This window comes from Corythoichthys intestinalis, chromosome 12 (genome assembly GCF_030265065.1).
Source record: "Corythoichthys intestinalis isolate RoL2023-P3 chromosome 12, ASM3026506v1, whole genome shotgun sequence".
In the NCBI taxonomy this organism is placed as follows: domain Eukaryota; kingdom Metazoa; phylum Chordata; class Actinopteri; order Syngnathiformes; family Syngnathidae; genus Corythoichthys; species Corythoichthys intestinalis.
The window spans coordinates 11,269,337-11,296,734 of record NC_080406.1 but is presented as its reverse complement, the minus strand read 5'-3'; the positions used below and the strand labels follow the sequence as shown (position 1 = coordinate 11,296,734).

The 27,398-nt window shown below is 40.2% G+C and overlaps 1 protein-coding gene across 1 annotated transcript; it reads left to right on the top strand.

Annotated features, from left to right (window-relative positions):
- The first annotated feature begins 4,624 nt into the window (after positions 1-4,624).
- Positions 4,625-24,050, top strand: mstnb (myostatin b). The gene is made up of 3 exons (XM_057851498.1): positions 4,625-5,304; positions 12,523-12,887; positions 17,985-24,050. Exons 1-3 carry the CDS (start codon positions 4,926-4,928, stop codon positions 18,363-18,365), a joined length of 1,125 nt encoding a protein of 374 aa, XP_057707481.1. The 5' UTR covers positions 4,625-4,925; the 3' UTR covers positions 18,366-24,050.
- Positions 24,051-27,398: the final 3,348 nt, after the last annotated feature.

Sequence of the window (27,398 nt, the reverse complement as noted above, 5' to 3'; positions counted from 1 at the left end):
CACTTCGTGTCCTCGTCATCCGGCCGGGTTTTATAAATTCATGAAAATGTCCGGTTTTTATGATTTTTCACGGGACCAATTTGAAGAGAATCCTTCCGGCCGCTGGGGGGCAGCGCTTGCCTGCATTGTCGTGGCTCCTACTAGTAGTGGCGGGAGAAGGAGTACAGTTTACACCTTGTATTATGGAGCATTAACGCCATCTACTGGGTTGACGGTTTGGCAAGAAAACAGGCAGTTACAGACTACAATAAGGAGTAGTTTTAAGAGACGTTTATAGTGCTCCGTACACCTTTCTGTAAGTTTATCTTCTGTTAATGTTGCTCATGTGTCTTATGTTATACTGTATATTATACAATATATGGGTACAAAGAGATACAATATGTTGTATTAGTCTTGTATTAATTGTTCTGTGTTCGTGTACTTGGTTGAATGTTAGTATTATATTCTAAGTGGGAGCGCCTGCACAGTTGTTAATTTTTTTACGATGAATACGTATATAATGGCAACTGTTGACTTCTGTCGGAGTTTTGTACCGGCGTGATCTGTAAAATCCCGTTTGGTTTCGCATCGTTGTGCTACAGATAATTTTAAACTTATAAAGCAAAGTTTGATTTTGCCTCGTCTCCCGGTACTCGCTAATAGGGTAGCTATCAGTGAGCTAACTAAGCCACACTAGGCATTATGGGAAACGTAGTCTTGAACTGCTGCGTTTGGAAACATGCCGGTTGAATGGTTTGTCAGTTTATTTTAGTTATTGTTTGCGTGCAATCTAGAACATTAAATGAGAATAAAAATTGAGTGGGAATAACAATTTCTCAACGACAGTTGTCGTGATAATAATTTATAAAAATGTTTTTGTGGCACAAGCCTACTGTGTGTCTGTATTGACTGTACTATATTTCCAAAGGTCTGCATATTTTTTTTGTTTGATTACTTTTTAGTAAAAATAAAGCCTGTTGAGTAAAAACTTTTTTTGTTTGTTTTTTTTTTTTAATAAAACTGAATTTTTCTGTCCAGACGGAGGAGGCACACTTTAAATATATTAAAGCGGAAATGTGAACTAAGGTTGGCCAACCATGTTTTTGAATAATATCAATGGCTAAACAATTATAAGCATATTTTCTTTCTTTTTTTTTCACGCAGCCCTTCCAGATTCTTTGTTTAACCCATAGCAACGCCCTTGACAACGAAAATGCTTTTCTTCGGCAATCTTCGGAAATTACGTCTCACCGGGAAGTGCGAGGGAAGTCCGCCATAGAACAGTATTGTTTGTTGCATTGCTTCTCGGTAAGATGCCACGGCTGTGTGTGGCGATGTTTTGTTCTCACTCAAACGAAAAGTTGTATGAGTGGCCAAAGGATAGCAGAGCAGGTAAATAGACATCTTTCGTTTGCACGACGCAAATTAATTTCACGCCATCATCGAATAGTGTTCTCTGCTGCAAATACTTCGAAGATGCCTGCTTCCTTAACCGGTCTGCTTATGATCAAGGATTTGCCAAAAAGTAAGTGTGATTTTTGGATAGATGACTGATGACTTTGTCAAAGCAAAGCTGTCAACTGTTGTGGAATGAACAGTATAAGCTAGCGACGTTAGCCGAAAGTTAACTCGTGGCAATCCCCGATCATAGTTGTTGTTGCTTTCGCTAGGTTAAGCGTGTTTAAATTGTGCGTCATCTACGATCTTGTCCGAAAGGGTTAATCCACTGTCAATCGGGAAAGGGGTGTGGATGTGCATATAAGCGGGTCGGCGTTGCGATAATTCACGGTCACGTTGCCGTAGGACACACACACCGCCGGTGAGTTTGTGCACATTTATTTGTATTTGTATTATGTATTTCCACCTTCATGCTTCATTGCATTGCATTTGTACGGTTCGGCGTTTCTTTCACGGTGATCGCTAGATAGCCTTCTAGTTTGTGTTTTACGTACGAGAGCCGCTGACAGGTGACAACAAGTGTGTTGGGTTAATGTCTGGCAGCGAATCAGCGAGCACGCAGGTCACGCGGTGAATCATGGGAAATGTAGTTTCGGGACAACACTGAAGTGGTGCTCTGTAATCTGTTCGCTTGTGTGAAAAAACTACATTTCCTCACGCCATTAGACACCACTTCCTGCCGAGAGCCCCGAGCTGTGTTCTTACTGTTAGCTCCATGTGTTAATAAAGAAACAAAGTTGTCAGCACGTCGTGTGTTCGATACATTTGTAAACAAAAAGCTCATAACGACACTATGCACGATCTGTTTAAGAGACGCTGGAGTAGTAGGAGGCGAGGAGGAGATCAGCGAGAAGCAAAACTTTGCGGTCTAATGTGGCGGCAGTCCGCTATTATTTTGTTTTCTTATTGTTGCCACAATAAAGTGGAGAAAGCCATCAACGACTCTACTCCTTCTTTCCCCCCAACGTTTTTATATTATTATTTTATATGCACGAGAGCTGCCGGATCTGCCAAAATGAACATGAAGTCTGATTATTATTTTTTAAACAATGTCATCAGATAGACAAAAACATAAAATTATGTGCAAATGCCTGCATCTTCAAATCATGAAAATAATAACAGCCTATATCTTACCAATCTTGTAATCTCAATGGGTATCCATTCCATGTCAGGTAGTCTAGGCACATTGTTTGCATCCTGATTAGCGTTTGGCTAATACATGTTAGGTCCAACATAAAATTCCAAGCTGTTCTTCTTCCTCCAACTCTTCAAAAACTTGGATCTCCTCCCTTGCGCTCGATCTATCGCTTATATCGCCGTTTGAATCATTGTTTGAAGGGCTTTGTATGGCGGCCGTATGTATGGAGCTGCCATGGCTGTTCCTGGTAGGACGTATCACTTCCGGGTTCGTCCCCTTTCAGGCTCGAACTTCGGAAACGCAATTATTTTGTCAAATATACAACATATAAATTATTTTTTCATGCTTTACTTGTTGGACAATGTTTAATTACTTTAATTGTGACCTTATTTGGCATGTTATGAAATTACTTCACATTTCTGCTTTAAAGTGATATAGGCATCTTTGAGTGAACTTCGAGTAAAATTCAAGTATCTCAAGGCCGGGCAAAGTGTCCTCTTTTTTGCATAATGCATGCATATTTAGTCAATGACATGTGAAAACAAGAGCATGTATTTGATCACTTATTTTTTGACATTCTTGGGGAAGGGTTTGGGTTACTTCCGGTCTCCAGTAATGTGAATTTGCATATTAAGCTAAATATTTAGTTCCGACCGTTTCCTGATTTAACATTTAGGATATAAATTTAAGATTTAAATTAAATATTTAGTTCTGGATTTAAACAATCAGGTCCAAAACTTCTTATTTAAAAATAAATATTTAAGTTGATAAATAACATTGTAAATGTGAAAAAAAAAAAAAAGTGACTAAAAATTTCAAACCATTTTAAACACTGTGTGACGCTAAATGTGACAAAATGTTCTCGTAATTTTCAGCATGTGCTGCTTTACAAACGGCGCCCCATACGTGCATGCCTTTGTTTGCGTGCCTATGCGGTTGAAAACTATATCCGCCAGCGTTCCACACCTGTGATGACGTCATTGCCCAAAGTGGCGGTATTGCCACATTACGTCACAACTAGGGCTGTCAAAATTATCGCGGTAACGAGCGGTAATTAATTTTTTAAATTAATCCCGTTAAAATATTTGACGCAATTAACGCACAAATGCCCTACTCAAACAGACTAAAATGACAGCACAATGAAAGCTGTAATTGTTGTGTTATTCGGAGTTTTGCCGCCCTCTGTTGGCGCTTGGGTGCAACTGATTTGATAGGCTTCAGCACCCATGAGCATAGTGTAAGTAATTATTGACATCAACAATGGCGGGCTTCTAGTTTATTTTTTGATTGAAAATTTTACAAATTTTATTAAAACGAAAACATGAAGAGGAGTTTTAATATAGAATTTCTATAACTTGTACTAAAATGTATCTTTTAAGAACTACAAGTCTTTCTATCCATGGATCGCTTTAACAGAACGTTAATAATGGTAATGCCATCTTGTTGATTTATTGTTATAATAAAGAAATACAGTACTTATGTACCGTATGTTGAATGTATTTATCCATCTTGTGTCTTATCTTTCCATACCAACAATAATTTACAGAAAAATATGGCATATTTTATAGATGGTTTGAATTGCGATTAATTGCGATTAATTAATTTTTAAGCTGTAATTAACTCGATTAAAATTTTTAATCGTTTGACACCCCTAGTCACAACATAAAAACTGCTCCAAAAGTATTTATTTTTTCCCATTTTTCTAATTGAAAAAAAAAATCTGCGATGGACTGAGGGCATGAAGATTGAAGCGTGAAGTAGCGAAGGATCACTGTATATTAGATTTTTGCATCGGGAGAAAACATTTTTACTTGCAAAGTAAAATTTAAAGCAAGTACTTTTACTTGAGTTTTTTTTTTTTCTTAGATACTTGTACTTTTCGTTAACTAATTTTTTGCCCTTGTATCTGTATTTTTACTTCATTTAAAAAAAAAAGTGAGTACTTCATTCAGCACTGGTTGATTGTTATGCAAAATGATATCATTGCCACATTATCTTGCCATTTTCAGCACGCGCATGCGCATCGCATACTGTGCGAAGAAGGTCAAGTTTGGTCTCTCCGGTTGCGCAATCGCCGCACCAAAAGTCAATCTATCCACAAGACTGCTCATGCATCCCCTCCCAAAGCCCCCCCATTCCCTTTATGGTTTGACAGAGGAAGTTACAAGAAAAAAAAAAGTTGTCATGCTTCAAAGTCATTGTTAACCTGCCCAGCCAATCATGATTTTGGACACCACTTTAAAAAAGGAGAGTGTGAGTATAAAACCGCGCGCCCTAATCAAGTGATGCCAATCAGTGTTCGGACCATAACCCAAAAACGAGGATCTCTTGTTCATTTCAAGGGTGCACCATGCATTTCTATCACATTGGCTTGACTTTGCTGATGCTTTTGGCTACAGCCTCCCTGGGCGAGAACCAGCAGCAGCCGCAGTCGTCCGTCTCAGCCGGGCCGCAGGACACCTCGGAGTCCTGCTCCACCTGCGACGTGCGCCAGCACATCAAAAGTATGCGCCTGAACGCTATCAAGTCGCAAATCCTGAGCAAGCTGCGCATGAAGGAGGCGCCCAACATCAGCCGAGACGTGGTCAAGCAACTTCTGCCCCGGGCGCCGCCGCTGCAGCAGCTCCTCGACCAGTACGACGTTCTCGGGGACGACAACCGGGACGCGGTCGTGGATGACGACGACGAACACGCCGTCACCGAGACCGTCATGTTGATGGCAACCGAACGTAAGGCGGCACTTTCGACACTTTAAACGCCAATTTCAAGTTTGAATAATTACAATTTTGTGATTTTGCTGGTACAGAAACCGGTTTTTACTGGATTTCTGAGCAAAGCCAGTTTAAATGTTATTTAAAATGTATGAAAAGGGACATATAAAACATTTTGACTCTGAATTATGAGTGTTGGATGCATGTCGAATCTGCTTGGAACAGTAATAAGTGATAAAGTGGACAGATTTAACACCGCAAATAGCTGTAAATCATATTTATTTAAGTGGAGAAGTAGTTCCATTTTGTATTTAGACAAACTATAGGAACTTTGTATGTATTTATTTTTCTAAATGACTGGAAAGTTATAACAGTACATGGTAGTGTTGTAACTCACACTGCAAATTTATAACGTTTTAATCTGATTTTTTTTTTTCTTTAGTCAAACCATTTTCTCCCATCTTGTTTTGAGTGTTAAAGACTAGTTAACAGATGATTGCTTCAGATTATTCCAGTAAATATGACTATTTGTTCTTATTAAGCCTACATATCTAAACGTTGGCCATTTTTTCCCACCTAAATCATGAAATTATTGCCTTCAAATAATGTTTTGAACACTACCTATTCTTGAATTAACAACATTTCTAACTAACAAGGTTTTATAAAGATTAAATATACTCATTTATTGCTTAAAATAAGTCTGTTAAACTTGTTTTCATCTAGCTATTTTTCTTAATTCAAGAAATCTGAGTAAAATTTACTTGAAGCACTGGCAGCTAATTTCCCTTATTTGTAGTAGATTTATACTGGAAACCCATTGGCAGTGTATCAAATACTTGTTCTCCCCACTGTATATTTAAAAAAGGCATGTCCGATATTTTTTTGACGATTCCGATACTTTGAAAATGACGTGATCGGACCCATGCCGATCGATCGGGACATCTTTAGAAATTACATTAATCCCTTCCAAAAACTTGGTAAAATGCCGCAATATTAGTCATTCTTTGCAAAGGATAAAGAATATACGCCAATTGATTCTATTGTGTGTTGCTTTACAGTTTGCAATGTTTTAGTTACATTTTTGCTTGTGAACTGAGATTACAGAAATTTTCTGACTATAAGCTGCTACTTTTTCCCCTCATTTTGAATCCTGCGGTTTTATAGTCCAGTGCGACTTATTTGTTGATTTATTTAGGTTAATGGATAACACTTTATTTGACAGCGGCGTCAATAGACTGTCATAAGACCGTCATAATTATGATATGACACTGTCATGGGCAAGGGGATATGTTTGCATAAGGGTTGTAGGAACATAACACTACCAACTTTTCAGGATGCTCAAATTGTCCCCACCAACTTTTAAGCAACATTATTAGCATTATATAACGAGTTCAGTTATGTAGGTAATTTAGATTGTCTTCTCATATGTTGTAAGGATAGAATTGACCGTACCATTATAAAGTGAATTTTTTTTCATTATGTTCAGACTTATTTATCCCTTTTCACTCACTCGATGTGACAGTCCATTTTTTCCCCTGAAACACACTTTTGATTGGCTGATGACTTGACCTGCCCCCCCCCCCCCCCCCCCCCCCACACACACACACACAGACTCACAGCCCCGACAGAAGTCTCGTCTGCCCCCTTCAAAGAGGAGCGATATTAGAATTTTTTTTCCGGCCAGCAGCAGCCACTGTAGGTAATATAAAAAGGCGAAGATGGGGAACACACCAATAATTTTTGCTACTGAATGTCCGACATTCATCAGAGCATAACATGCAACCTGCAAAACTCGAGTAGGAAGCTGCTTAGAGAGCAATGTCCACCGGTATGTGTTTTCTACTGTTAACGTTATTAAAATGTGTGAAATGTAGTGAACCAAGGATTACCCCCTTCTCCCCAATTTTCATTTTTATTTTATTTATGTGGTCTTAAAAACAGTAGTTTTTGAAAACAAAGGTTTGAATCGAACTGTATCACTGTATGAACTAATACATAGGACAGTTAGTGTTAAAGATGTCCCGATCATGTCATTTTAAAAGTATCGGAATCGGCAAAAAAATATCGGACATTCCTTTTTTAAATATATATATATTTTTAATTAAATCGTTTTGTAATTGTATTTAACGTTACAGACAAAGTGTCTTACATTCATCCAGAGGCTTTAGTTTTGGCTTAAAGTAGGGCTATCAAATTTATCGCAGAAACGGCGGTAATTAATTTTTAAAAAATTAATCACGGTAAAATATTTAATGCAATTAACGCATGCACTGCACGACCCACTCACGCATTGTCGCGTTCAATCTATAATGGCGCCGTTTTACCTATATATAGAGCTAACAGGCAGCTTAAAATGAGCAGAGAGAATTTTGGCAGTCTTTGGAGCCTCTTTTTAATTGGCTAAGGCCTTAAAATCCCTCTCTCAAAAATTAGAAATATCGTGGGAAGCAATGTGGGGAAGAACAGTAGTGGTTGATCTTTTCCTTAACACCCTATGTTATTTCCCAACGCAGAGAAGATATATCAATTGGTGCCACTACGCACGGTCATGGTTGCACTTCCCATCATGCATTTGGCCAGAACAGTTAAATGGCTACAGTATCATTTACTGAAAGCTCAACAAATACACTAGATGGCAACATTTAGTCACAATATACAAAATCACATTTATCCTTTAAGAATTACAAGTCTTTCTGTCCGTGAATCCCTCTCACAGAAAGAATGTTAATAATGTAAATGCCATCTTGAGGATTTATTCTCATAATAAACAAATACAGTACTTATGTACTGTATGTTGAATGTATATATTCGTCCGAGTTTTATTCATTTTTTTCCTAATGCATTGCCAAAATGTATATGATCGGGAAAAATTATCGGGAATGATTGGAATTGAATCGGGAGCAAAAAAAAAAAACAATCAGATCGGGAAATATCGGGATCGGCAGATACTCAAACTAAAACGATCGGGATCGGATCTGGAGCAAAAAAACATGATCGGAACAACCCTAGTTAGTATAAGTCAATACCGCCCCTACCAATGTTGAGACCGAACCTATGCCCTAGGTCATGGGCATTAATGAATAGAATAGAATAGAATAGAATAGAATAGAATAGCCCTTTATTGTCATTATATGGTTGCATCTCCCTTTACAGTGCAGGACAAGTAAAAAATCTCGAAAGTGGCTTGCACGAATAAAAGTATAAAATCTAACTAAATATAAAATATGTATGAGGTAGTCCTATGTTCAGGCAGTGCAAATATTTGAAGTGAAGTAGCAGCAGTTGACAGTGAAGGCAATGAATATTGCAGATTAATATTGCACGTAAATAAGTATTGCACATAGAATATGTGTGAATAGAAGTTAAGTTGCAGAAGTTGACAGTGAGGCATTGAATATTGCACTTAGTAAGTATTGCACATAGTATATTGCATGTAAATGAATATTGGACATTGGGTGATGTGTTAAATATGGCTGTTCAGGGTGGAGATGGCTTTAGCAACGAAACTGTTCCTCAGTCTGTTTGTTCTTGCTTTTAAACACCTATAGCGTCTCCCAGAGGGGAGCAGTTCAAACAGCCGGGAACCAGGATGTGAGCTGTCCTTCACGATGTTGAGAGCTCTGCTCAGGCATCGAGAGGAGTAGATGTCCATTAGGAAGGGGAGAGGACAGCCAATGATCCTCTGCGCCGTCTTGACTGTGTTCTGAAGCCTCTCTTTGCCACTAATTCCATTTATCCAAACTTGGATGTTTTACATCCATTCAAAAGTGAGATAATTTGCTGGATGACACAAAATCACATCAGTCATAAGCGTTCATTAATGCTCATGACAGTGTCATGTCACAATTATAATGGTCTTATGACGGTCTTATGACGCTGCTGCCAAATAAATTGTTACCGGTTAATATCTTTTGGTGTAAATATCTCATAATACAGTGAGGACTGCCGCGGCTTATAGTCCGGTGCGGCTTATCTCTGAACAAATGCCGTTTTCGTGTCAAATTTAGCGGGTGGTGGCTAATCAATCAATCAATCAATCAATCAATCAATCAATCAATCAATCAATCAATCAATCAATCAATCAATCAATCAATCAATCAATCAATCAATCAATCAATCAATCAGTCAAATTTATTTATATTGCACTTTACAAAACCCGAAAGGCCCTCAAAATGCTTTACAACAAAACATGGCTCAAGATAAATAAAAGGCAGGAAAATATTATACAATGACATTAAAAAATAAATAAAAAATAAAACAAAGACAGCGCATCGCGATAAAAGTCCAGCAAATAAAACAATAAAACCGATCAAATCCAAAGACATTAAAAAACCCTTAAGCAAATAAAACCAGGCTGTCCTAATCTGTGTAAAAGGCGAGTCTAAAAAGGTGTGTTTTTAGCCGAGACTTAAAAAGACCTAGATCTGTGATGGTGCGGATTTCGGGGGGAAGGCTATTCCACAGCCTGGGGGCAGCAACCACAAAGGACCGGTCTCCCCACTGTTTAAGTTTTGACCTCGGAACATCTAAAAGAAGCTGGCCGGTCGAGCGAAGAGTCCTGCCAGAGTTACGGAAAGTTAACATTTCCGATAAATAAGGTGGAGCCTGGCCATTAATAGAATTAAAAACAAACAGTAAAAGTTTGAAATCAATTCTAAAATGGACTGGAAACCAGTGGAGTGATGATAACACAGGGGTAATATGCTCACGTCTAGGAGTACCTGTTAAAAATCCAGCAGCAGCATTTTGAACAAGTTGCAGCTGAGAAATGGAGGACTTGGGGAGGCCAACATAAAGTGCATTGCAGTAGTCCAGCCTTGAGCTTATAAAAGCATGAATTGCTTTTTCAAGGTCGTGGCGACTAAGAAAAGTCTTCACTTTGGCTATGAGACAGAGCTGGAAAAAACTTGCTCTTACAACAGAACTAATCTGTTTTTCAAAGTTAAGCCTACTATCGAATATCACTCCGAGATTTTTAACGTGTGTCTTAAAAATGTCAGCCGGAGCGCCAGAGTAGTCTTTTTGTTAGGTCTCAGGGTCAGATAAAGCTGCAGGTCATCAGCATAAAAATGAAAAGCGATATTAGTTTTTTTTTATAATTGATCCTATAGGTAGGAGATAAAGCACAAAAAGAACAGGCCCTAAAATAGAGCCTTGCGGTACCCCACAAGACAGAGAAGTTTTTGAGGAGGAAAATTCCCCAATCATATAGACAGGCGTGCCCTATAGTTCGAAAATTACGGTAGTTTAGTTTACTGGCCACAAATAGCACTTATATCTCATATTTCTGCTCTATATTATTTATTCTTACGGAGCCTCTCGGGTGGATTGTTTCTGGTGCGCACCAGATAGTTTGTAGTAGTGTTGTATCGGTCGCGAACGATTCGTTCTTTTTGAACGAATTGTTTGGGTGAACGAGACCGAACTAATCACCATCTGCACTGATTCGTTCTATGAAGTTGGTGGCGCTTGTTCGCTGCGTGGGAGGGCGTTGAGCAAGCGGCAGCGTCTTCTGACATCGCACACGACCAATCAGACGCCAGCCTCATCGCGGGCAGGGGAGGGAGCGGAAACAGAATCATGGCGTATGTCACTCATTTCCACGTGTGGCCAATAAGCAGCCAGCGTGCAGGCAGGGGGGAAAGACTGAGTTTTGTCACTTCCCGTTCAGTGATTCGGTCCTCCGGTTCCTGACCTAGCTTGCTGCTAACTTGACTTTCCAGTAATGACTATGCGGTGAACGAGTCATAAAATGAAAGGAAACGACTTTGTCACATATTTGTTAACGTGGAGCCTATCAAATGCTGCTCAAAAAGACAAAAACACCACACAAATCTAGCGAGCATGGTTTAGTGTTCTACTGTTCTCAACAGACTCGGGACTGTGCCTATGACGATATACTATCAAATTTACAGTAATTTAAAACACGCGTAGCTACGAGGCAAGCAAAACCTGAGCTGCGGTCACGTGACGGCAGTGAAGCGGGCAGAGAACTGTCACTATATGGAGGCTTCATGGCAGCGATATGTACCTCATATGTGCACAGAAAAAAAAAAAAATTAGTATGATCACCATAATACTGATTTGCAATGAAACTGTATATACATGTCAATTTTTTCCGAGTGTTTTTTTTTTTTTTCGTGTCAGAGGGTGTCGGTTGGTTTGACAAATTATGTCAATCCGTCCATCATGTGCTACTCAAGCGCCCCCAAAACAAAGCGCGCGGACACGGGAGATGTCGCAATATGTCTACATTTTTCTTAACAGACTAATGAGAGTAGAAAGGCGAAATCATAAAGCAAACAATTATTTCTCGTCAGCATTTGACGATCTGAGATGCGGGGACGACAGGGGAGCTGACCGGATTATTTTATTTATTAATACCAGTGCACAAATTCAAAACGATCATCTTAATAATAAAAAACAAAAATACAACAGAGCGAGAGGTTAATATGATGTGTTGGCCGTTCCATAATTAGAAATTAAACTTTCGATTTATTTTTATTTTCGTGACAGCAGGCATGCCGCGTTGGCTGTTAGCAGCAGCATTGTATATGTGAGCAAGATCATGCTAAAGAAAGTCCGTGCGCCCCCGACCCCAAACCCCGACTTCCCCCTCAAAAGGAAAATGTTTAACCGTGTCCTAATTCGAAATGCAAGCACGAGCCATGACTTTGAGCCCATAGAACTAGGACAGACGACGCGGAAGTTCTCCCTCGCTTTTGCAGCAGCGGGAGGGAGACGAGGCTGTCTCTGAGAGCAGAATGATATCGCCTGTCACTCATTTCTGAAACTACGACGAGTGGTCAATGTGCAAGAGAGGGAGGGACCAAGCAATGTCACTTCCCGTTCAGTTATACTGCGAAGCCAGTGTGCGAAGCGGTCTTTGGGGATTCGTTCGGCAACGTCACTTCCCGTTCACTAACCGAACGATTCATTTGGGTGGGGAGGGAGATGAGGGGGGCGAACGATTCGTTGAACGATTCGTTTGAACGAATCGTTTTACTGAACGAACCGGAATGGATTCGTTTACTCAAGTGAACGACAGATCCCGTCACTAGTTTGTAGTGTGCCCCAGATTTTTTCTAGTGCGCACCACATACTATCTGGTGCACAGCAGACGTGTATTCTAGTTGAGAAACAATGTTTTTTTTCGTTTGGTTTTTTTGTCCAACCACAACTTGAACGTGTGAGGATCTCCAACTTATTAATGTTTGCTCCTGCCTCTCCCTGCAGCCGATCTGGCAGTCCAAGCAAACGGTTCGCCCAAATGCTGCCTGTTCTCGCTGGCGCAGAAGTTCCAAGCCAGTCGAATCTTACGGGCCCAGCTCTGGGTCCACCTGCGGGCCTCCCAGGAGCCCACCACCGTCTTCCTGCAGATATCGCGCCTGACGCCGGACGGTGGGCGGCACACGCGCATCCGCTCGCTCAAGCTAGATGTCAAGGCCGGCGCCGGCTCGTGGCAGAGCATCGACGTCAAGCAAGTGCTGAGCGTGTGGCTGCGGCAACCCGACACCAACTGGGGCATCCAGATCAACGCCTACGACGACAGGGGCAACGACTTGGCCGTCACCTCTGCTGAGCCTGGAGAGGAAGGACTGGTGAGATCCATAGCCCAATTTATTAATTTTCGCAAATATTTTTTTCTATTGGCTCAGTGGTAGAGTAGTTGTCCCTCAAACCAGAGGTTGTGGGTTCGATTCTCCACCCTGATGAACTGGTCTAAGTGTCCTTGAGCAAGATACTGAACCCCACGTTGCTCCTGGTGCTGTGTCACCAGTAGGTAGATGGCGAGATAGTGTAGAGCACCTTGAAAGGTGGAAAAGCGCTATATAAGTATAACACCAATTTTTTTTTTTAATTACTTGAGTTAAAAAAAGTTTTTCAAGGAAATTCATTAAAAACCACCATGACTGAATGGAAGTTAAGCAGGCCAAATCAATCCATACCAGTGACTATACTAGTCCTTCTCAAAAAATTAGCATATTGTGATAAAGTTCATTATTTTCTGTAATGTACTGATAAACATTAGACTTTCATTTATTTTAGATTCATTACACACAACTGATGAAGTTCAAGCCTTTTATTGTTTTAATATTGATGATTTCGGCAAAAAAGTCAAGAAAAAACAAAAATCCCGACCTCAAACAATTACCATATCATGCAAAGGTACTCTAAAGAAGCTACTAACCTAATCATCTGAATCAACGAATTAACTCAAAACCCCTGCGAAAGATTCCTGAAGCTTTTAAAAACTCCCAGCCTGGTTCATTTCTCAAAACCGCAATCATGGGCAAGACTGCCAACCTGACTGCTGTCCAGAAGGCCATCATTGACACCCTCAAGCAAGAGGCTAAGACACAGAAAGAAATTTCTGAGCGAATAGGCTGTTCCCAGAGTGCTGTATCAAGGCACCTCAGTGGGAAGTCTGTGGGCAGAAAAAAGTGTGGCAGGAAACTCTGCACAACCAGAAGAGGTGACCGCACCCTGAGAAAGATTGTGGAGAAGGGCTAATTCCAGACCTTGAGGGACCAGCAGAAACAGTGGACTGAGTCTGGAGTAGAAACATCCAGAGCAACCGTTCACAGGCGTGTGCTGGAAATGTCAGAAGCGCCTGACCTGGGCTACAGAGAAGCAGCACTGGACTGTTGCTCAGTGGTCCTTTGTGGTAAAGTGGTACTTTTTTCAGATGAAAGCAAATTTTGCATGTCATTCGGAAATCAAGGTGCCAGAGTTTGGAGGAAGACTGGGGAGAAGGAAATGCCAAAATGCCTGAAGTCCAGTGTCAAGTACCCACAGTCAGTGATGGTCTGGGGTGTCATGTCAGCTGCTGGTGTTGGTCTAATAAAGGGCAGGGTCAATGCAGCTAGCTATCAGGAGATTTTGGAGCACTTCATGCTTCAATCTGCTGAAAAGCTTTATGGAGATAAAGATTTTATTTTTCAGCACGACCTGGCACCTGCTCACAGTGCCAAAACCACTGGTAAATGGTTTACTGACCATGGCATTACTGTGCTCAATTGGCTTGCCAACTCTCCTGACCTGAACCCCATAGAGAATCTGTGGGATATTGTGAAGAGGAAGTTGAGAGACACCAGACCCAACACTGTCGATGAGCTGAAGGCCGCTATCGAAGCATCCTGGGCCTCCATTAACACCTCAGCAGTGCCACAGGCTAATTGCCTCCATGCCACACCACATTGAAGCAGTCATTTGTGCAAAAGGATTCCCGACCAAGTATTGAGTGCATAGCTGATGTAAATAATTGAAGGTTGATTTTTTTGTATTAAAAAACCCTTTTTGTATTGGTCGGATGAAATATGCTTTATTAGTTTTTTGCCAAAATCATCAAAATTGAAACAATAAAAGGCTTGAACTACTTCAGTTGTGTGTAATGAATCTAAAATATATCAAAGTCTAATGTTTATTTATGAGTACATTACAGAAAATAATGAACTTTATCGCTATATGCTAATTTTTTGAGCGGGACTAGTAGATAATGCTGCAAATATTGTTAATTCAGTACGTAACACAGATGGACATTCATAAAAGTGAACCATTTCAAATCCGATCTAAGTCACTCTTGTATGTGGTTAAAATCCGATCTGGGCCACGTTTTTCCAGAATACGGCTGTGGTCTGAACTGTCAAGTCCCCCAAATCGCAATTCATGCAGCAATTACGTCAGCAAAAAGCGAGAGGGACAGGGCGCTACGTTAGCGATGGAGTTGTACATTAGCCTAATAGCCTATCTTGAATGCGGCTTTTCGGAAAGAGGCGAGCTTGACAACAGTCATAAAAAATAAAATGGGGGGGGGGGGATCTGTGCTCATGCACGCGGAGTGCCTGCTAGCAATCCATATAATCTTTGAACATAAAACTAAACTGGGATTATTTATGTCAGTTATTTGTGTCCTCTTTTTGGAAATAAAAATATGATCACCCTAGAACAGTGGTTCTTAACCTTGCTAATGGGACCGAACCCCACAAGTTTCACATGTGGATTCACCGAACCCATCGGAATTAGATGATAAAAGTTATTTTTGTCAAATTCAAAACCAAAACATCTAAGCTAGCAAGCTAATAATTTATCAAATTCCCATTCTAAATTCTCATTTTGACATTATGTTTTATAAACAGGTCAAAATTTGAGACCACGCTGCCCATTGGTCTGTCATATTCCCTCATACCAAGTGTGAGTTGACTTTCCACTGAGCAAATTAGTTCCTCCTCCCACAAGATCGAGGACTAATAGTTAAAAGAAATTGATTAAGCCTGTAAATTGGGAGCAAACCAGTTCAGAGCCTGGTCTAAAAAGCCACTTTGCCTAGATTTAATCAGTGTATGAAAATAGGGCTCTGGATTTCTTTACCTTCACCGAACCCCTGGGGTTCGATCGAACCCAGGTTAAGAACCAGTGCCCTAGAATGACGTTGAGCCAGCATTTGTTTTGATTCTCCTGTGCATGTGGGTCAGTTTGCACAGCGCATCTTGGACTGTAAATCAGTCCGCAAGCAGATATGACAAAAAAATCGGAATTGTGCATTAAAGAGCAAACGACAGGAGAAAAAAAAAGTCTTAAATAGCATTATTATGTGAATTAGAATCATATTTTGAGACGATTCGACCATATGCAACAATTTAGCAAAGCGCAGATGACGAGAAATTAGTCTTTTAATCTGCCGATTAGCCACGCCTACCATTATAGGGCTCTAGGATCCCCAACAGTTGGATGACATCAGCGGGAGACTGGGCTCATCGGTTTTACTATTCAGCCCATTGACGGGGAATTATTCAGAACGAGGAAAACGCGACGAAGAGAGCCGCAAAATGTCATTGTTTCAGTCTCTCTACTCCAATATTTTACAGGATATTCTTTTTATCCAAGTATTTTTTCCCCAATAGCTAAATAAATGGCTTGAGAAGGACCAGTCAGCCCGTTAAGGGGGAAGTATTCACAACGAGGAAAACGCGACGAAGAGAGCTGCAAAATGTCATTGTTTCTGTCTCTTTACTTCAATATTTTTACAGGATATTCTTTTTATTCAAGTATTTTCCCCAAATGCTAAATAAATGGCATGGTCATGACAAATAACAGTCTTGTGCTAAATGGAATATGAAATTAAAAAAATGCACTTATTCAGGACGACATGGCAAAATTACTCCATAATGGTCAAAACTGTCGACTTCACCTTTACTGTCGCACCTCTCGAACGATATTTTATGCCACCTAAATCGAATATATGTCATTTCCCTTCCCCGGCTTCGGAGAATGTAAACAAACCAAGAGGCGTGACAGCTAGCCGACATGCTAACCCGCACCGAGTGATGTTTCAAAGTCTTCGAAGCGGAAAATCAAACAGAACTAGCCCGGATTATTTGACATGACAACTGGGTTGTCGATTGTCTTTGCAGATCGGCAAAGCGCCCGGCGGAGAGCAATGTACAGCTCGTTCCCCGGAGGAGGGCTGCTGCAGTTGTTGTGCAGCTAACGTGCAGCTAATGTGCATGAGGAGAGCTTTTTACATGCCTATCAGTGATCAAACGTCAGTAGTCCTTTATTTAAAGAAAGTTTGTAATGTTTACTTTGTAATCGCTGTATTCGTATTTGACATAATACAAAACAAGATGTTTACTCACTTCCTCGTAAGTCCAATGGTCCCACTGTTGTAGGGCTTGTTTTGGCCAATATCCACGGTGAATGGGAACCTTTTGAAAATCCAAAAAGGTGCACATGCCTCTACTTCATACAGTAAGATTTTTCTGCAGCTGTTTGGCTGCCGTGATGCGAAAACTAAACGTATTAATCCGCAAAATCAGCTGAATCCTTAGTCCTCATACACAACAGTAGGCTGTATAGTGAAGAGGACGCCTTCATCCGTACACGTCACAGCGCCCTCCTCCTCAATGCAAGACCGAAGCCGGAAGTCACTCATTTTCATGGCGCGGGATTAAAAAAACTAAATAATATATAGCGATCGCTTCCACACACATCCAAGCGGTCCGTATCATTCAGGAGCATAAAATACCGCGTCTATTATGAAATAAACATGCTTTTTCGTGTCACGTGCACTTTAAGACGTGCAGTATGAACCTAGCCTTAGTTTGAACACATGTTATGGTCAACAAGCATAACTCCTGTGCTAAGCGGTGACCAGTCCTTGTACAAAGGCAGAAGGCTTCACATTTACTTTGAAGGCAACATGCATATTGGTCCAAAAACGATAATGAAAATCCGATGTCGATATTATCCAATATCATTTTAAAATGCTTTTATTGGCAGGTATTATTGACTACCCATTAATATGGGACAACTGCATTTGAGATATGAACAATTGATTTCTCATTTCGGACACTTTTGGATTAGTCACACTGTCTCCACAAAATGGTTACCATTCCTGAGAAATGATCATAACTTGTTAAATTTTGAAGCGCACACCTTCATATGGAGCCATGCCCAAAAAGCTTCATACGTCCAAAGTTCCAAGTGGGCCAACGGCACATTCCTGAAAGTTTTGTGAGAGCAAATCCGACTAATTGGCGACACGGCTATCCATATCAAAGCTACTAGTCCACCGACCGTTGCTTAATTTGATTTTAATCCTCAAAAAGTTTCATAATATTATGACGGACGCCGCTCGACACGCGATTTGTTCAACTTGGAAAACCTTCCCCTCGCAAATAACAATGTCTCCACAGCAACCGTTCATGGAGGTGAAACTGAGCGAGGCCCCGCGCCGCGCCCGCAGAGACTCCGGCCTGGACTGCGACGAGAATTCGCCGGAGTCGCGCTGCTGCCGCTACCCTCTCACCGTGGACTTCGAGGACTTCGGTTGGGACTGGATTATCGCGCCCAAGCGCTACAAGGCCAACTACTGCTCGGGCGAATGCGAGTACATGCACCTGCAAAAGTACCCGCACACCCACCTGGTGAACAAAGCCAATCCCCGGGGCAACGCGGGACCCTGCTGCACTCCCACTAAGATGTCGCCTATCAACATGCTCTACTTTAACCGCAAAGAACAGATCATCTACGGCAAGATTCCGTCCATGGTGGTGGACCGTTGCGGCTGCTCTTGAGCCCCCTGATCGCGGAGAGTCGGCAACTGTATAGCCAAAAGCTTTCACACGTGGCAACACTGTAGCTTCGTTTCTCTCCTCCGGGAGAAAACGTTGGCCATTGACAAGCGTTTCCTAACCTTCATCAGCCGAAACACATTTTGATAAATGTCATGGCGCGCCAACAGTCAAAAAATGAGCAAAACAAAATTTCAATCCTTATAAACTGATACTATTCATGAATTATCTTGCCGAAAGATGTAGCTGGTGAAGCTAACATAGTCTTTAAAAAGCAGAATTGAAGATGATTGAGACGTTCAAAAATCTTTAGGCAAACTGCGGTAAGCTAAATTGTTTATTTCCCAAAATGCACCACAAACTACGATCTTAAAATACTTCAATATCCTTTCAAATTCATCGGGCTTTAAATATAAAAACTGCAATGGTCACAGCAATAATAATGCTTACTTAGAAACGCTTGTCTCTCAGTCGAGATGTCCTTATACTTTCTTGACACCAATTACTGGATTCCTATCTTTACAGGGCTTTAACGCCATCTTGTGGTATTTTTTGTTTCTCAGTAAATACCCGCGGGCATTAGGCAGGCGTTTACCAATAACTGAAATAACGATCTAGTCTCAATTTATTCACAAATGAACTTGCTTTGACTTCCTCTGTCAAATGAATGGCAACAGGTGGAAGCACATGTTTATTCTGTACATTCTGCATATCATACTTCATGCCTGTTACTAGACTGTACTTCACCGGTAAGAGATATTTCATTCATAAGAAATAAGTCATTTTCCAAAAATATTCAGTGAAATTGGATGATTTTCCATAGTGTGAAGCAGGGTTAGGCATCGAGCATCAATGGGATTAACACTCCGGCTCTCCCAAAACCGTTCGAATTTTTAATTTCGATTCCAAGTTTCGATGCCCTGACCGCCGACCGGAAAAAAATTGCCTAACACCACGAAGAAGAAGCCAAAAGAAGACTACCTCCGTTATGAGCAAATCAAACGAAGTGGCTAATTTAGCTCAGCACAAAAACGTGTTGCTTCGCTTCACATAAATGACAACAAAGTAACAGAATAAACACACCGAAATGATATCACAAACGTGCAAACTTACAGATTTTATCAACGGTTCCCAACGATGTGTAGTACAGAGGAGGAGGGTATCGTCTGTACACCTCAAGGATTCTTTTCCAACTGAAATAATGTTCTTTTTGCCTGCTGCTTCCAGAAAGTCACCACTAGGGGAAGCAAAGCGCACATAGCAAAACCCAAGAAAAACTGTACAGTCCGGAGTTACAATACTGACATCTTGTGGACAGATGAACAATATATCCGTTTAGAAAGAAATCAAACTTAAAAAGTAGTCAACTTAAGATCAAGGGACAGAACACTCCCCGCCTGTCAGCCCTGAACTAACTTGTAGAAACACCACCTAAAACAAACGATGCAATACAATAAATGCCTGCGGCATAAGACACTCTAAAACATAGGCAAAAGAATATGTAAATGTTTTCTCCGTGAGCTTTTGAAAAATAAACTAAAATTAGAGCTGTCCCGATCCATCGGCATCCCGATCGGTCTGATCACGTCATTTTCAAAGTAACGGAATCGGCAAAAAAATATCGGACATGCCTTTTAAAAAAAATATATATATATATATATATATATATATATATATATATATTTTTTTTTTTTTAATTAAATCGTTTTCTAATTGTTTTTAACGTTACAGACAAAATGTCTTACAATCATCCAAAGTCTTTAATTTTGGCTTAAAGTGGGGCTGTCAAATTTATCGCGTCAACGGTGGTAATAACATTGAAATATTTAACGCAATTAACGCATGCGCTGCACTACCCACTCACGCACTGACGCGTTCAATCTGTAATGGCACCGTATTACGTATACATAGAGCTAAAAGGCAACGTAAAATGAGTAAAGAGAATTTTGGCAGCCTTTGAAGCCTTTTTTTAATTGGCTAAAGCCTTACAATCACTCTCTCAACGATCAGAAATACTGTGGGAAGCAATGTGGGGAAGAAAGGTAGTAGTTGATCTTTTTCTTAACACCCTATTTTATTTCCCAACGCTGAGAAGATATATCAATTGGTACCATTACGCACAGTTATGGTTCCTCTTCCCATCATGCATTTGGGCATGGCTACAGTATCATTTACTGAAAGCTCAACAAATACACTAGTTGGCAATATTTAGTCACAATATACAAAGTCACATTTGTCCTTTAAGAATTACAAGTCTTTCTATCCGTGGATCCCTCTCACAGAAAGAATGTTAATAATGTAAATGGCATCTTGAGGATTTATTGTCATAATAAACAAATACAGTACTTATGTACTGTATGTTGAATGTATATATTCGTCCGAGTTTTATTCATTTTTTTCTTAATGCATTGCCAAAATGTATATGATCGGGAAAAATTATCGGGAATGATTGGAATTGAATCGGGAGCAAAAAAAAAAGCAATCAGATCGGGAAATATCGGGATCGGCAGATACTCAAACTAAAACGATCGGGATCAGATCGGGAGCAAAAAAACATGATCGGAACAACCCTAACCAAAATGTTTGTAAAATTGCACTCCTGTGGAAAGAAACCTCATGAGATTGAAGTTGAAGGACTGATACTTATATACATGTTAAAAATAGCCCTGCGATACATTCATAGCAAAGTTAAAAGAATCGGAATCAAGAATCGTATGGAACCGGAATCGAAACCTGGAATCGGAACCGTTCAAATTCAAACGATGCCCAACCCGAGTGTGAAGGTTGCGAATCATTGCCTTAAAAGCTTTCAAGGTGCTATGAAATCGTGACTATGTCAAAAAATGAAAATGACTACACTAATGTCATTTTACATGTAGAAAACAAATTTGGCACTCAATTTTTTTTTTGTACCTTTTCAAAGTTATTTCACCCAAAACAATGCTTGAGAGAACACCCACTGTTTTGTTGTGACAACCAGAAATGATGATCATGTCTTGCTTTCAAGCGCTGTGCTAGCTAGTACATGTTGACAGAATGGTCACACGGTAACAAGAGAATAGAAAGCATGCTAGCAGACTGTGAAAATCTGCAGCTCATTCTGAGTGAGACGTCTTTTGTTTGGAGATTTTTTAGTGGGTGGGGCCAAGTAAACTGAGAAAGGAAGACTTCATTACTAAGGCTTTTCTGTCACTTTTTTTGGATGGATTTGTGTTAGTAATTCTGCCTATATCGTATTATATACAGTGGGGCAAATAAGTATTTAGTAAACCACTAATTGTGCAAGTTCTCCCACTTGAAAATATAAGGGAGGCCTGTAATTGTCAACATGGGTAAACCTCAACAATGAGAGACAGAATGTGGGGAAAAAAAACCCAGAAAATCACATTGTTTGATTTTTAAAGAATTTATTTGCAAATCATGGTGGAAAATAAGTATTTGGTCAATACCAAAAGTTCATCTCAATACTTTGTTGGCAATAACGGAGGCCAAACGTTTTCTGTAACTCTTCACAAGCTTTTCACACACTGTTGCTGGTATTTCGGCCCATTCCTCCATGCAGATCTCCACTAGAGCAGTGATGTTTTGGGGCTGTCGTTGGGCAACACGGACTTTCAACTCCCTCCACAGATTTTTTATGGGGTTGAAATCTGGAAACTGGCTAGGCCATTACAGGACCTTGAAATGCTTCTTACGAAGCCACTCCTTTGTTGCCCTGGCTGTGTGTTTGGGATCATTGTCATGCTGAAAGACCCAGCCAAGTCTCATCTTCAATGCCCTTGCTGATGGAAGGAGATTTTCACTCAAAATCTCTCGATACATGGCACCATTTATTCTTTCCTTTACACAGATCACTTGTCCTGGTCCCTTTGCAGAAAAACAGCCCCAAAGCATGATGTTTCCACCCCCATGCTTCACAGTGGGTATGGTGTTATTCGGATGCAATTCAGAATTCTTTCTCCTCCAAACACGAGAACCTGTGTTTCTACTGAAAAGTTCTATTTTGTTTTCATCTGACCATAACACATATTCCCAGTCTTCTTCTGGATCATCCAAATGCTCTCTAGCGAAACACAGACGGGCCTGAACGTGTACTGACTTCAGCAGGGGGACACGTCTGGCAGTGCAGGATTTGAGTCCCTGGCGGCGCATTATGTAACTGATAGAAGCCTTTGTTACTATGGTCCCAGCTCTCTTTAGATCATTCACTAGGTCCCTCCGTGTCGTTCTGGGATTTTTGCTCACCGTTCTTGTTATCATTTTGACGCCACGGGGTGAGATCTTGCATGGAGCCCCAGATCGAGGGAGATTATCAGTGGTCTTGTATGTCTTTCATTTTCTAATAATTGCTCCCACAGTTGATTTCTTAACACCAAGCGTTTTACCTATCGCAGATTCAGTTTTTCCGGCCTGGTGCAGGTGTACAATTTTGTCTCTGGTGTCCTTCGACAGCTCTTTGGTCTTGGCCAGAGTGGAGTTTGGAGTGTGACTGATTGAGGTTGTGGACAGGTGTCTTTTATAGTGATAATGAGTTAAAACAGGTGCCATTAATACAGGTAACGAGTGGAGCCTCGTTAGACCTCGTTAGAAGTTAGACTTCTTTGACAGGCCAGAAATCTTGCTTGTTTGTAAGTGACCAAATACTTATTTACCTCTCTAATTTGGAAATGAATTCTTTAAAAATCCAACAATGTGATTTTCTGTTTTTTTTTTTTTCCCACATTCTGTCTCTCATGGTTGAGGTTTATCCATGTAGACAATTACAGGCCTCTCTAATCTTTTCAAGTAGGAGAACTTGCACAATTGGTGGTTGACTAAATACTTCTTTCCCCCACGGTATGGTCTCCTATAATTTAAAAGTAATTTGCTGTAGTATTTCATAGCACCTTTAATGGCAGATTGATGCAGGGACAACAAATGAATGTAGACAGAAAGGATAAGCTTTTTTTTTTTTTTTTTTTTAACTCAACATTCTTTGTTGTTTGATATGATTAAAAACACAGAGGTAGAATACACTGTGTTCCAAATTATTAGGCAAAACGACAACAACAATTAAGTTGTGAAGTCCTTTTACACTTTCGCGCATTTAACTCGTAAGTGCTCTGTCTGAAAGTAGTTGTATATTTTTCACGAGAAAAGTCATTCTGATATTAACTTTTAATGAGGGGAATATAACTTTGGTCATTCTAAAAATAAGACCTTTGTTTTGTTTTTAAAAATGATTACATTGTTGAAAAAAAAATGCATTTCTTACTCATGAAAATGTTGATAACTTGGCTGCCAATGCATAATCATATGGAACACAGTACTGCACATTCAAAAAAATCCAATGGATGGACTCCAAATATGGTAAAAGAATTCAAGAGATGCTCATTCAAATGACACGGACAGGATAAAAAGAACTTGAAGGCACAAAGAATGCAGCGTTGAAGACAAAAGTTGATTGTGAAGATTGTATGAATGTTGACATCATACAGTTACCTATCGTCTGTACAATGCAGTTTGCACTATGGCACGCCAATGGAAATAATTGGTGGCTACTAAAGCTGTAAAAACTGATTTTGATATGTTTCTATTGTATAATTCTTTTTCTTAACTGCTTTTGGTACACATGAATAAAACTGCAACTTAGGATAACAGATGTAATGCAGCAACTCTATATACTGTCCCTATTTTACCAAATAAAGTTCCCAGCTTGAAGTTTTTGTCATCTTCTTGAAGAAACAGAAAAGTTGAACACAATTCATTGAAAAAAACATTACTCGATTGTTAAAAAAAAATTGTTACTTGCAGCCCTATTAAGTATATTGTATGACTATGTTAATGATTCACATAAAGTGTATGCACACATACAGTGCCTTGCAAAAGTATTTCTATCAGTTTTGCACATCGAGAGACTGACATTCTTGCCCATTCTTCCTTGCAAAACAGCTCAAGCTCAGTGAGGTTGGATGGAGAGTGTTTGTGAACAGCAGTCTTCAGCTCTTTCCACAGATTCTCGATTGGATTCAGGTCTGGACTTTGACTTGGCCATTCTAACACCTGGATACGTTTATTTTTTAACCATTCCATTGTAGATTTGGCTTTATATTTTGGATCATTGTCCTGTTGGAAGATAAATCTCCGTCCCAGTCTCAGGTCTTGTGCAGATACCAACAGGTTTTCTTCCAGAATGTTCCTGTATTTGGCTGCATCCATCTTCCCGTCAATTTTAACCATCTTCCCTGTCCCTGCTGAAGAAAAGCAGGCCCAAACCATGATGCTGCCACCACCATGTTTGACAGTGGGGATTGTGTGTTCAGGGTGATGAGCTGTGTTGCTTTTACGCCAAACATATCGTTTTGCATTGTGGCCAAAAAGTTCAATTTTGGTTTCATCTGACCAGAGCACCTTCTTCCACATATTTGGTGTGTCTCCCAGGTGGCTTGTGGCAAACTTTAAACGAGACTTTTTATGGATATCTTTGAGAAATGGCTTTCTTCTTGCCACTCTTCCATAAAGGCCAGATTTGTGCAGTGTACGACTGATTGTTGTCCTATGGACAGACTCTCCCAACTCAGCTGTAGATCTCTGCAGTTCATCCAGAGTGATCATGGGCCTCTTGGCTGCATCTCTGATCAGTTTTCTCCTTGTTTGAGAAGAAAGTTTGGAAGGACGGCCGGGTCTTGGTAGATTTGCAGTGGTCTGATGCTCCTTCCATTTCAATATGATGGCTTGCACAGTGCTCCTTGAGATGTTTAAAGCTTGGGAAATCTTTTTGTATCCAAATCCGGCTTTAAACTTCTCCACAACAGTATCTCGGACCTGCCTGGTGTGTTCCTTGGTTTTCATAATGCTCTCTGCACTTTAAACAGAACCCTGAGACTGTCACAGAGCAGGTGCATTTATACGGAGACTTGATTACACACAGGTGGATTCTATTTATCATCATCGGCCATTTAGGACAACATTGGATCATTCAGAGATCCTCACTGAACTTCTGGAGTGAGTTTGCTGCACTGAAAGTAAAGGGGCCGAATAATATTGCACGCCCCACTTTTCAGTTTTTTATTTGTTAAAAAAGTTTAAATTATCCAATAAATGTTGTTCCACTTCACGATTGTGTCCCACTTGTTGTTGATTCTTGAGAAAAAAATTAAATTTCATATCTTTATGTTTGAAGCCTGAAATGTGGCGAAAGGTTGCAAGATTCAAGGGGGCTGAATACTTTTGCAAGGCACTGTATGTACAGTGCCCTCCATAATTTTTGGCACCCCTGAAAAAGATGTGTTTTTTTAGCTTCTAATATTTATATATATTTTTTATTCAAATAATAAGGGACCTTAATGGAAAAAAGAGAAAAATCCAACCTTCAATACAAGTGCATTCATTCAGTGGGGAAAAAATCTTTGACATCAAATAATGTGTGTCAAAATTATTAGCACCCCTGGTGTTAATACTTTGTACAACCCCCTTTTGCCAACAAAACAAGGTCTGGGGACTGAGATGGCCATGGGAGGAGCTTGATTTTGTGTCTGGTGATCCATTTCTGTGTAGACCCATCTTCAGCTTTCGGGCAGAGGGCAACAGATTTTGATTTAAAATGTCCTGGTATTTCAAAGCATTCATGATGTCATGCACCCTAACAAGGTTCCCAGGGCCTTTGGAAGCGAAACAGCCCCACAGCATCACTGACCCACCCCCATACTTCACAGTGGGTGTGAGGTGCTTTTCAGCATGCGCATCTTTCGTGGCACGCCAGACCCACTTAGAGTGTTTGTTGCCAAAAAGCTCAATCTTGGTTTCATCTGACCAAAGCACACGGTCCCAGTTGAAGCCCCAATACCGCTTGACATTTGCGTTTATGATTGTGAGTGAGGAAAGGTTTTCCCCATGCATGCCTCCCAAACAGCTTGTTGGCGTGTAGACAGCACCTCATACCCACTGTGAAGTATGGGGGTGGGTCAGTGATGCTGTGGGGCTGTTTCGCTTCCAAAGGCCCTGGGAACCTTGTTAGGGTGCAATTGTCGTGTAATTTTAAGTGTGTACGTTGATTTTAGTTGTGTGTTTCAATTTCATTTGATACATTGTTTACTTATTTATTGTGCATTTATGTGCGCGAAAACCAAATTTTTGCAGCGTGCAAGGGTGGGGGCCATAGGGATATCTCGATGGAGCCCCAAGAGGCCCTAGCAACGCAATAATGTTATTATAATGTTAATGAATTACCGTATTGGCCCGAATATAAGACGGCCCTGATTATAAGACGACCCCTTCTTTTTCAAGACTCAAGTTTGAAAAAAGACTTTTTGTACACCAGTTAATTTTTATACAGAAGATAATTACAGTACATCTGAAACAAATGATTATAACAATATATTTAAGGGAAAAAGCATGTTATTTTGCCTCATTCAAATCTTAATGTCTGAACATTTAAATATGTAAACTAAAGTGCAATCACATTTGTACATGAATGGCTTCTGGTTTTTGAAATGTAAATAAACCAATCTATTGTGATAAAACAACAAAATTGCAATAAATGCATTAACCATAAGGGGTTCGCTTTGGCCTGGGGAGTCAAGTTCAGCATTCGCTTCAATATCTGGCGCCATCTAGCGTCGTGAATGGGTATAATGTCTAGACCCTGAATATAAGACAACCGCCACTTTTTCAGTCTTATTTCAATGCAAGAAACACCGTCTTATAGTCGGGCCAATATGGTAATAATTTATTTTGAAAGTGTTTGCATTTAGTTTTATTGATTTCGGTGGATACACTGTTTTCTAGTCTGCCTAATTTCACATGGCTGAATCCATGTGCTCCCTGTTAAGACCAACATAAGCTAAGTTTTTGTTTGAGCTAATGTTTTTTTTTTTTTTTTTTTAAATGCATTAGTCATTTAGTTTATAGGTATATTTAGCCTATTTTTTGTGGGCATATGTGTCTGAACCATTTGTTAAGAGCACTGTAAAAAAGTTCGTTTATAGCATTTAAACTAGCGGACTTTTGCTATTTAAGTTAGCCAAGTGTTCCTTGTTGTACATAGATCCTCATTTA

Coding starts and splice junctions, on each gene's coding strand:
- mstnb (XM_057851498.1), top strand. CDS start 4,926: ATGCATTTCTATCACATTGGCTTGACTTTGCTGATGCTTTTGGCTACA. Junction 5,305..12,522: donor CATGTTGATGGCAACCGAAC/GTAAGGCGGCAC, acceptor CTCTCCCTGCAG/CCGATCTGGCAGTCCAAGCA. Junction 12,888..17,984: donor AGCCTGGAGAGGAAGGACTG/GTGAGATCCATA, acceptor ATGTCTCCACAG/CAACCGTTCATGGAGGTGAA.